Source organism: Nicotiana tomentosiformis, chromosome 6 (assembly GCF_000390325.3).
Source record: "Nicotiana tomentosiformis chromosome 6, ASM39032v3, whole genome shotgun sequence".
NCBI lineage: Eukaryota > Viridiplantae > Streptophyta > Magnoliopsida > Solanales > Solanaceae > Nicotiana > Nicotiana tomentosiformis.
The window spans coordinates 57,471,649-57,483,866 of NC_090817.1; the positions used below are offsets into that span (position 1 = coordinate 57,471,649).

The 12,218-nt window shown below is 38.8% G+C and overlaps 1 protein-coding gene across 1 annotated transcript; it reads left to right on the forward strand.

Annotated features, from left to right (window-relative positions):
- Positions 1 to 8,361: 8,361 nt before the first annotated feature.
- On the forward strand, positions 8,362 to 9,354 carry LOC138894046 (uncharacterized). Its single transcript, XM_070178720.1, has one exon. The coding sequence runs from the start codon at positions 8,362 to 8,364 to the stop codon at positions 9,352 to 9,354; it is 993 nt and encodes a 330-aa protein (XP_070034821.1).
- Positions 9,355 to 12,218: the final 2,864 nt, after the last annotated feature.

Sequence of the window (12,218 nt, forward strand, 5' to 3'; positions counted from 1 at the left end):
TTTTAGCTGTGAAGAATTGGCCGAGGCCTACAACTCTAATAGAGATTCGCAGTTTCTTAGGCTTAGTTGGATATTATAGTAAGTTTGTGGCGGGGTTTTCTACTCTTGCCTCTCCATTGACTAAATTGACGCAGAAGGCAATTACGTTCCAATGGTCAGATGTTTGTGAAAAGAGTTTCCAGGAGTTGAAAGCAAGATTGAATACCGCACCGGTATTGACTCGGCCAGAGGATATAGATGGATTTGAGGTATATTGTGATGCTTCAAGGAATGGGCTTGGCTGTGTATTAATTCAAAATGGCAAGATGATAGCTTACGCTTCTAGGCAACTCAAAAATCATGAAAAAAACTATCCAACAGACGATTTAGAACTTGCGGCGGTGGTGTTTGCATTGAAAATTTGGCGTCATTACTTATATGGGGTCCATGTGGATATATTCATGGACCATAAGAGCCTTCAATATATATTCAAGCACAAGGAATTGAATCTGAGGTGGAAAAGATGGCTTGATTTACTCAAGGACTACGACATTGATATTCTATATCATCCGGGAAAGGCCAATGTTGCGGCAGATGCTCTTAGCCGGAAATCCATGGGTAGTTTGGCTCACTTGGAAGCATATCAAAGGCCATTGGCCAAGGAAGTTCACCGATTGGCTAGTTTGGGAGTTCATCTTGTGGACTCTAGTGAAGGATGGGTAATTGTGCAAAATAGGGCTGAATCATTGCTTGTTGTGGAAGTCAAAGAGAAACAATACAACGATCCATTGTTGGTGCAATTGAAAGAGGGGATTCATAAATATAAGACCATGGCCTTTTCTCTTGGCATGGATTATGGTAAATTAAGGTACCAAGGGCAGCTATGTGTTCCAAATGTGGATGGTCTCCGGGAAAGAATTATGACTGATGCTCACACTTATAGTTATTTCGTGCACCCAGGTTCTACGAAAATGTATCATGATCTTAAGGAAGTCTACTGGTGGAATGATATGAAGAGGAATGTAGTGGAGTTTGTGGCAAAGTGTCCAAATTGTCAGCAAGTGAAGGCCGAACACCAAAGGCCCGGTGGGTTGGCGCAGAGCATAGAAATTCCAGTGTTGAAGTGGGAGATGATTAATATGGACTTTGTAGTAGGGTTACCTCGTACTCCTCGTAAGTTTGACTCGATTTGGGTGATTGTGGATCGACTCCCAAAATCAGCACACTTTTTGCCGGTTAAGGCTACCGATACAGCGGAACAATATGCTTAGTTGTATATCAAATAAATAGTCAGGTTGCATGGAACCCCAGTTTCCATCATTTCTGATCAGGGAGCACAATTCACTGCTAATTTTTGGAAGAAATTTCAGCAAGGTTTGGGTACTCAGGTGAATCTTAGTACAGCCTTTCACCCGCAGATTGACGGGCAGGCAGAGCGGACTATTTAGATGCTTGAGGATATGTTGCGCGCTTGTATTCTAGAGTTCAAAGGTAGTAGGGATGATCATTTACCACTCATAGAATTTGCATACAACAATATCTTTCATGCTAGCATTCAGATGGCACCGTTCGAGGCCTTATATGGTAGGAGATGTAGATCTCCCATTGGGTGGCTCGAAATTGGAGAAGCAGAGTTTATTGGGCCGAACCTCGTGCATCAGGATATGGAAAAAGTTAAAATCATTAAGGAGCGGTTGAAGATTGCTCAGAGTCGTCAGAAATCCTATTCGGATGTTCGTCGTAGGGATTTGGTGTTCAAAGAAGGTGATTGGGTATTCGTGAATGTTTCCCCCATGAAAGGCGTAATGCGATTTGATAAGAAATGAAAATTGAGTCCGAGGTATGTCGGACTGTACATAATCATTCAGAGGATCGGTGAGGTGGTTTACAATTTTGAGCTACTACCTGAAATGTCATTGGTGCACCCGGTGTTTCATGTGTCTATGTTAAAGAAAGTAGTTGGAGCCCGACAGTCATTGTTCCAGTTGCGACTATTGAGGTTAATGAAGAATTGACTTACGAAGAGATTCCAGTTTCTATTATTGATCGAGAAGTCCGAAAGTTGATAAACAAAGAAATTGTATCCGTGAAAGTGTTATGGCAAAACCAACAGGCTGAAGAGGCTACTTGGGAGGCCGAGGAAGAAATGAAGAAAAAATATCCTTATTTGTTTGAATAACCATGTATTTATGAGTTGTGCCTATGAAAATGCTAATAGATACTTTCTATGAATATGTATGATTTGTACATTTGATGTTAAGGGTTTTCCGTTCTGGTAATATAATTACTTGTGAGGCCACAGTTGGTGTTGTTTTGTGTTATATTACGTTGTTGGATTATGTATATGTTTTAAGGATGTGTTTCCGGGGCTCTCTGACATGTGGATAGGCCTAATTATAAGGGAAACTCTGGCGAAATATTTGGAAATTTAGGGAGTTAATCAAATTTGGGGTTGTTGGTGCATGGTATGAAAACTGAGTTGCATAAGATGCTAATAACCTATTTTGACCCTCATTCGAGGACGAATGATCCTAAGTGGGGGAGAATGTAAGGCCCTGTGAAATTTCGCAAAGGAAAAATAATTCCTCGTGGTGCCGAATTTATTTTACATGTTTAAGGATTTTAGAAATCCTTTTCGGCGAGCTTGCTTGCCACGACTCTGACTTTTTGGGTTGAACAATGCACCGGAAAGTAAAGGAAAAATTTTGGCAGTGAAATGCGTTTCTGCGGTCCATTATGCGACCCGCACAGAGGTAGGAGAGGGTTATTTGGACGCCATTCTGCGGTCGACTATGCGGCCGTAGAACTGTTCTGCAGTTCATTATGCGACTGCAGAATAGGTCTACAGGCCGCATAATGACCGCAAACACAAACAGATTTTTGCCGGTTGTGGACACCAATTATGCGACCTATATGCGGTCTGCATATGATTATGCGATATCATATGCGATGGCAGACCTTGTTCTGGAGCTCCATTTTTAGGTTTTTAAAACCCGACCCTACTTCGTTAAATACACACTTTGGGCCATATTGTTTTTCAATTCTTGCTCAAATATTGGAAGAAGGAAAAACTCACTCGGTCTTCATCCTAGAGGTAAGATTCTACACCCTAACCCTCAATTTCGAATTTTGTCTAGAAATGGGTAATTAGGAAGATAATTTTTGGGCATGAGAGTTGTTTATTTTACATGCATGCGTTATCAAAGGGCGTAGGAAGATTGTTAAGTTAAAAATGATAGAGATTGGATTGTGGGATGATGGAATCCTCCATAAAAGGACCTTGAAACCTGAATGCACACCTAGTGTTTGGTAAAATGCTTAAATGAGCTAGAACCATGAGCATCTTCCTAATTTTTGTTCGATTTGTTATATTTCTACAATAGATTGAAGTTGTTAAGAGTTCCGAAATATTTTAGAGTTTAAAGAAGCTCGATTGAGGTATGTTGGCTAAATGTTTCTCTTAGATTTGAATCCCACGATATTCATGTAAATTATGTAAGTCCCGAGTGCTTCATTATAAAATTGGCTATTCCGAGTAAGAGTGGGTTGAAAGATATGTTTTCAACAAGTATCCCAAATGCTTTATTTATGTTATGTTATCAATTGAGGATTTGTTAAAATATGGGTTGTGCATTAAAAATGTTCGACTTCAAGTCAAGTTCAAACGAAGGCTATTATGTCAAATTTTATGTAGAATCTCTATGTGCCATAGATCCTTAATTGCTCACATATGAACTACATGCCTTGATTTTAAATGTTATTGTTGTTGGTGATGACGTTGATGTTAGAAAGTGAATATGTGAGCATGAAACACTAAATTCGGCCAACATGCAAAGAATGATTATATAATTATGGCCATTAGTGCCAATGAAATGTAAAGATGTGAAAGAAGTATGAAATACGACGATTGATATAAAAAGGTTGATGTCTCGAATAAGCCAGCCTAGCCAATCGGGTTGTGATATGACACCATGCCGCACACATGGTGGTAATTGTGCTGGAAATTGTAATTGAAATGGTGATTGTGGTCGATATCCCCAATGGATAGCCTAGCCGATCGGGTCGTGATCGGACTCTGTGTTAAAGATGGTGGTATTGATATTGAGAGTAATTGTGGTTGATGTCTATAATGAGATAGCCTAGCTGATCGGATTATAATCGGACTCCGTGTTGAGAGAATGGTGGTACTGGTATTGTGAATAATGGTATTGTGGACAATGGTATATTGATACTAAAAATCTCCCAATAAGAGATATGGAAATTAATTGAAACACTGTCTTGATCCTAAATTAAGGTTTGATGTTGATTAAGGCTTCCATTAACATTATGATAATCTTGTTTGTATTATTTGTCATTCTATTGAGAGGGTGTTTAGTTATACATACTAGTTCTATTCGACAGTAATAATGTCCCTTTTGCCGGGGGCACTGCATCTTTAAATGGATGCAGGTGGTTCCACAGCAGGAGATATTGATCAGTGATAGCAGTACACCTTCTTCCCAGCTGACTTGCTGAGCCCCACTTCATCCCGGGGTTATGAATCTTTTGTACTTTGTGTATTCTGTTTGAAGTATAGCCGGAGCCTTGTTGCCGATATTATCATTGTACTCTTCTTTATCTATAGAGGCTCCGTAGATATAGTGCGGGTTGTATATTGGTGCTGGAAAGTCAAACTCGTTATGTTATGTTTGAATGACTATTTTCACTTCAAATTATGAAAAATGTGTGTGAAATTGAGACTTTAAATGAAGTAACTAATGGTAAGAAATTGGTCTTGCAGACATGATCACTATATTGTTTCATTAACGAAGATATATATATATATATATATATATATATATATATATATATATTCTCTTTATTCATGAATGAGTTTGGGTAGAAGGAAATCTAAATAGGATTGCTCTGCCGGGTTTACTCTGTTGAGCGCCGGTCGCGCTCCTCGGTTTTGAGACGTGACAGTGTAAACATCAAGTAGAAGTAAGGCAAGATACTTACCTTATCCCCAGCTAGCTCTATTATTAAATATCCGCCTTTTCTAGCTCCAAATCAATCAAATGAGCCCAATCTAGCTCAAATAATTCTCAAGGAAGTCAAATAAATCGATAGAAATCATATCCAAATGATAAAGCATCGATCTTTGACAAAATCTCAATAGTCAACTCGAGCCCACATGGTCAAATCCAAAGTAAAAGTCGAACATCGTTGACTCATAACCTCACGAGTCCAAATATGCGATTAATTTCCAAATTCGAGTTTAAATCTATCACGACCAAAAATTCCACCAACAGTCGTGATGATACCTAACCCCAACCCGCTAGTAAGCCAACAATAATATCCAACCAAAGTAAAACAGTGAAGGACAAACTTTAGACATAAAACAAATGAAGCATAAATAGGTCTTTATTCAACAATACCAAAATGCAATAAATTCAGCAACAACTACCAAAACCCGGTGGTACGAAGTCATGAGCTTCTAAGATAAAATACAATTGAGTCATAATATAGAGATAAATTAATGAAAGGTGACTTGAAGGATCTGTGGTCGATCAACTAGCACCAATTTCCCGAGTCGGTTACTCGACACCCTCCTGAAATCCAGAAGTGCAAATGCCAGAATGTGCACAAAAATGTGCATAAGTATAGCATGAATACAAAAATAATGCGTACTCAGTAAGTATCAAGTGTAATCTCAAAGAAGTAATGGCAGGATTTTGACAATAAACATGATACACACTTCTCAATCTGGACAATGTATAATATCATTAAATCACAATAAATAACCAAGACAGGAATAAGAAATTATAAGAAGTTGAAAACCCGCGATTAGAGGGCTCTAGCGATTGGGCGATTAAAGGGGATTCTGGGCAAAAAACCATCGCGAGCTCTCCATAGCCACGTCGGCCGGCCTGCTTCCCTCCCTAGTCGGCCCCCCCAAATCACTACACTGTTCATTAATCCTAATCCAAACACAACCCATCCCCTAGATTACTCAACTTTATTAAAATCTAGTTCATTAAATACGAGCATGCAGAAAACCGTAATGCAAAGTCAGTTGGACCAATCCCTATCAAACATGTTCAGTTCTTACCTGGCGAACCACTTATTAAGTGGACTGAAGCAGAAGTAAATCGTATAAATATTATTGAAGGGCTTCAATATAATGTCATTGGTAAGTTCTCTTATGGGTGGCCTGAGTTATATGAATTACGCAGAATTATTCCTTTGCAATGTGGAGTAGAAGGAGAAAGCAATGTTGGTTTTCTATGTGATAGCCATGTGTTGATCGGGTTGACTTTATTGGAGGACTTTGTTAATTTAACATCCAAGGGTGCATATTAGTTGAAGGCAAAGGATGGTTATCAATATCTAATGCGACCATTAATATATGATGCAAAGTTTAAAGCTAGTGTGGAAACACCACTGGCCATGGCTTGGATTTCCTTCCCCAATTTTTTACCAACCTATTTTATGAAGGAATATCTCTTTTCCTTAGCCATTGTAGTTGGAAAGACATTGCATTTAGACATGGCAATAATCAATAGGACAAGACCAAGCTGGGAAGGGTGAAAGTTCAATTGGATCTTTTGGCAGATTTACCTATGAAAGTGAGGATGGACATTGAGAATAAAGCTATTGGGGAACTGAATGGGTCAGGATCCAATATGACTACATTCCTAAACATTGCAAGGAATGTAGGTTACAAGGTCATAATGAAGATGAGTGTAGGAGGCTACATCTAGAACTTGTACCAGTTGTGGAGAATCATATTGGTGAGAATGGCCAACGTGAAGTTAGTGACAAGAAGCAGGAGATTTTAAATAATACTTCCCCACCAATCAGGATGATAACTAGTTGCAAGGTAGTATGTTATCCTAATTGTAAGTGGATAGAGGTGAAAGATAACCGACCAAAGAAGAATAATGAGGCAAAGGGCAAAGAGCAAGGAGGCAGCTAGATAAGAAGTTATTAATGGAGCATCAAGCTAATGTTCCAGTGCAGACTACTAACAAATTTGCTTTATTAGAGGAAGGTAAAGTGGGAGATAAACAAATAAAGAAAGAAACTGTGTTGAATGTGGTGAACAAGGAAAATGCTAAGAAAATAAGGTAACAAGAAAAATCCTACAATTGCGGGGAAAGATACTCCAAAGAAGAATCAGATTCAAAGTGCGGCTAAGGAGAAAATATTTAATCCTATTGTAACTGGGATTGCTGATACTAATAAAAAGGGGTCAACAATTGACTGGGTACATAGGAATTTTATTACAAGTAAGGAAGAGTTGAAAAAGCTAATCATGACTGTGAACCACTCTTGTCAAAATATTCCTTCCCAAACTTTGAGGATTCTACAAAGAACAAGTTGATTAATAATGAATTAAATTCGGGCTACTCGTTGTGGAGTGATGAAGTGGAGAACAGGTAGAAGAACAGTGTTGAAAACAAGACTGAGAATATTGAACAAAAAGTAGGAGAGGAGAACCAAGCAGTTGACCTAGTTCATCTAGCTACAGTAAACCCCAGTGGACTTAACTAGGGTTGATGAGAATTTAAGCCACACGATGAATTCATGGGAGTTGGGAAGTTTGAAAGATACACAAATACATACAGAACAAGGTCCAGATGGTTTTCAATAATAACATGTTACAGATCAGAAGAAACTCAAAGGAACAGTAAACCCTAGCATCCGTGCTAGGGTTAACTGTGTGTCAGTGTTAGATGTAAAGGTTGTAGGAGGTACTAGGAAAGTTGGTAGTGGTCCAAGCAATGTCATTGATGAGACATCAACCTCAGACAACCAACTTGAATAAGGAAGGACACCTGGAACCAAAGAAATAGTATAAACAGTTTCCAACCCTAGGGTGGAAGCTGTTTGTGATTTGCAAATAACAGGAGGTGATCAGATGGGGTCTAAATATGTCATAGCTCATAGACAAAGCATTGGTAAAGAGAATGTGAAACAACAATGCCAATTGGTGTTGAAAGAGAATGTAGGGAATGACCTACATCTCTCAGAACCTCAAAGTAATGATCCTGGTATTTTAGCTGGGAAGACTTTCAATGTGACCAATGGTATTCTTGCCAAGGGTATGTTGATTAATCAGAGAGGTCAAAAAGAGCTAGGAATGATTGCAAAGAGCCATGAACCAAAGCCTTTGGCACTTCAAATTGTTAATGATGAGCTACCTAAACATGAAGAACTAAGGGATGATGTTTATGAGGAATATATAGCAAGTAATTTCCAACAAGTTGCTCAACAAGGAGACCTATCTCCTAGAAGTGTAGATAAGAAGAAACCAGGTGGTATGAAAGCAATGAAGCAGAAGGAGAAATCAGTACCTGTTAGGGTACAACCAAAGAGGAGTGGCCTTTCAACGTCCAAATGATGTCCATGGATAATGTGTTAATTTGGAATATTAGGTCTGTTAACACTCAAAAAGCATTTCAAAGACTAATTAACCTACACAGGAAGTACAATTTTTACTTGATTGGTTTGATAGAGTCTTGGCAAGACATCAACAAACTAGAAGTGTATAGAAGAAAGCTGGGTATTGAATCTGCCTTTGTAAATGTGAATGGTATGATATGGGCATTTATAGATGAAGACATTGATGTAGAGGTGCTGATTGATATGGATCAAGAACTGATTCCCAAATTGTTTCATAGGGTAGTGAGTAAGGGCTTGATTGGCACATTAGTCTATGCTAAGTGTGATGTTATTGAAAGAATTGAGCTATGGGATTCACTGTATCATCTTGCCTCAGACATGATGGTTCCTTGGATTGTTGGAGGAGATTTTAATGTGATATTGTTTGAGGAGGAGAACTATGTTGGTCTACTAGTATACATTAGTGAAGTTGAGGATTTTTCACACTGTAAAGACATTTGTGCACTGTATGATCTTGGTTTCAAAGGAAGCTTGTATGCATGGTGGAATGGAAGGTCGGATGATTCTTGTATATTTAAGAGACTGGATAGATATTTGGCCAACCAACAATTCCAGGATTTGTTTCCAACATTGGAGGTAGAACACCTTATCAAATTTGGTTATGATCATGCTCCATTGGTGTTATCATGTAATGCCAACACTGTCCAGGTGAAGAATTCATTCAAAATTTTGAACTTTTGGGTGAGGAGTGAATCTTTTTTGGAGATAGTAAAGGAGAATTGGAAGATAGATATTGTGGGCAATCCTTTCATCACTTTTCAACAAAAGTTAATTAATGTGAAGAATGCATTAGCAATGTGGTGTAAGGTGACATTTGGTAATATATTTAAGCAGATTACAGCACTAGAGGATATCTTCAAGGTGCATGAAGTGGAGTTTGAGCTTAATCCTACTGCTCAAAATATGGCAAAGCTACACAAAGTCTAGGTAGATCTCACTAGATACTTTCACCTAGATGTGGAGTTTTGGAGACTAAAAGCTAGAATGCAATGGCTCAAGGATGGGGACAGAAGTACAATGTTTTTCATGCTCATGTTAAGGGGAAGAGAAAGAGGTACAAGTGTCCAGAATTCATGACAACAATGGCTATTGGTTAGAAGCACAAGAAGACATGGCTAAGGAGGCAGTGAATTTCTTTCAAGCACAATTCACTGAAGAGAGGGTGCCAGCAAACTTTTGTAAACTATGTTCCTAAAATGGTCATTGAAGAACAGAATGCCATACTTTGGGATGAACCTATTATGGAGGAGGTCAAGCAGTCAGTATTTGGATTGAATGGGGATAGTGCAAGTTGTCCTAATGGATTCATTATCCAGTTTTATCACTCTTGTTGAGACATTATATGTGATGATATACTGGACACGGTAAGGGCTTTCTTTTGTGGATCAGATCTTCCTAAGTTTATTGCACTGACCAATCTAGTATTAGTGCCTAAGAAGAAAAATGTGGCTACATTCTCTGACATGAGACCTATTAGCTTGAGCAATTTTTCAAATAAAATTATCTCTAGAGTGCTACATGAAAGGTTGGTGGATCTTCTACCTACACTTATATCACCAAACCAGGCAGGATTTGTGAAAGGAAAGAGCATTGTGGAAAACATATTATTGACACAAGAGATAGTGACTAACATTAGGAAGAGGGGAATATCATCTAATATGGTGATCAAACTAGATATGGTGAAGGCATATGATAGGGTATCATGGTTGTTCTTGACAAAGGTGTAGACATAGATGGGCTTTGGTGAGGCATTCATAGACATGGTATTCAAGTTGTTTTCAAACAACTGGTATTCAGTGTTACTAAATGGTTCGCCTAATGGATTTTTCAAATCAACAATGGGTGTTAAGGTATGTGGCGCCTTATATCGTACTTTGTTTATTTTGGCAACTGAGGTGCTAGGGAGAGCATTAGATGCTTTGTTTGATATAACAGATTTCATTGGATTTGGGATGCCAAAGTGGAGCCAAAACATCAACTACCTCTCATGCTGATGATACAATCATATTTAGTTTATCACATTATGGTGCAATAAGTTGATTATGAATGTTCTTGAAGATTATGAAGTTGCATGTGGCCAAAAGGTGAACAAGGAGAAGTTTTCATTTTATATAGATGAGAATACACCTTATCATAAATCCAATACAATGCATCTAATCACCCAATTTCAAAGGCAACATTTCCCCTTTACTTATCTTGGCTATCCAATTTTTTGTAGTAGAAGGAAGAAGGATTAACACAAAGATATTATCTTTAAGGTGCTTCACTCCTGGAAAGACAAGTTGTTGTCCATAAGTGGAAGGGTAGTTTTGATAGCACTTGTACGGCTTTTTAATGACTCTAGGCACGTTTGAGAAGGAACGTATATTTAAGTGGGGGAAAATATAACGACCCGACCATTCATTTTGAGCATTCACTCTGTTTAGCCATTTGAAGTCTTGATTTGCTTCATATGATGTATTATGACTTGTGTGAATCGTCGGTTTTGATTTTCATGTGTTTCGAAATGAGTTTGGATAAATGAATTTTATGTTTGAAGCTTTATGTTGGAAGAGTTGACCAAGTTTAACTTTTGAGTATTTGACCCCGGATCAGAGTTTTGATGGTTCCTTTAGGTCCGTATGGTGATTTTGGACTTGGGAGTATGTCCGAATTTGCATTCGGATATTTCTATAAGGTTTTGGCACTCATTGGCGAAAGTTGGAAATTTGAAGGTTTTGAATGTTCATAAGTTTGACCGGGCATTGACTTTGGTGATATGGGGTTCGAATATCATTTGGGACTTGTGTGAAAAATTAGAGTTCATTCCAAGTTGATTTAATATGGTTAGGCGCGAGTTTTGAAAGTTAAAAGTTCATAAGTTCATTAAGTTTGATTTCGAGGCACGATTCATGGTTTTGATGTTGTTATGAGGGATTTGACGCCTAGAGTAGGTCCGTGTTATGTTATGGACTTGTTGGTATGTTCAAACGGGGTCCCGAGGGGCTCGGGTGAGTTTCAGATGTGGTTCAGATCATTTCGAATGGTTTTGCATTGCTAGTTTTCTGATGTTACTTGTTGCTTCTAGTGTTCTTCTAGATCCGAAGGTCCAGCCGCGATTGCGAAGGGTGTTTTGGTCTACTGTGAATTAGTTCTTTGCATTTGAGTGGGGATGACCACGTTCGCGTAGAGTTGGGGCTGGTCTTCATCGCGTTCGCATCAATTTCTACGCGTTCGCGTAGTGATTGGCCTGAGTTGGGCATGATGCTGGTTTCCTCTTCGCGTTCACGACATTGTTCCTGCGATCGCGTAGTTCTGTCAGCCTTGTGTATTGCATTCGCGAGGCTTTTGCTGCGATCGTATAGAGTATTTGTCACGACCCTATACTCAAACCGGTCGTGATGGTGCCTATCGATGGTACTAGGCCAGCCGACTCCCACAACACTACGACAATTCATTCACAGATATGCTAAAAGGCGTCTTGTATAGCAGAATTTCATACAAGAAATAAGGGTTGAACTCAAAAATAGAAATGCGGAATGAAAAGCCCCAAACATCGGGGTGTCACTGAGTCATGAGCAACTACAAAAAAACTTGTCCGACAACAATAAGACTAACATAGTCTGGGAAAAATCCAAAATACAACTAAGGGGGAGATAAAGAAGGAGAAAACAGGGTTGTGATCGCCAGGCATCTACCTTGCTAACTCCAATGATCAGCTACAGGAATATCAACAGCTGCTACCGTGATCAAGAATGATTGGATCAGCACACAAGGTGCAGGGAGTAACGTGAGTACACCAACTCAGTAAG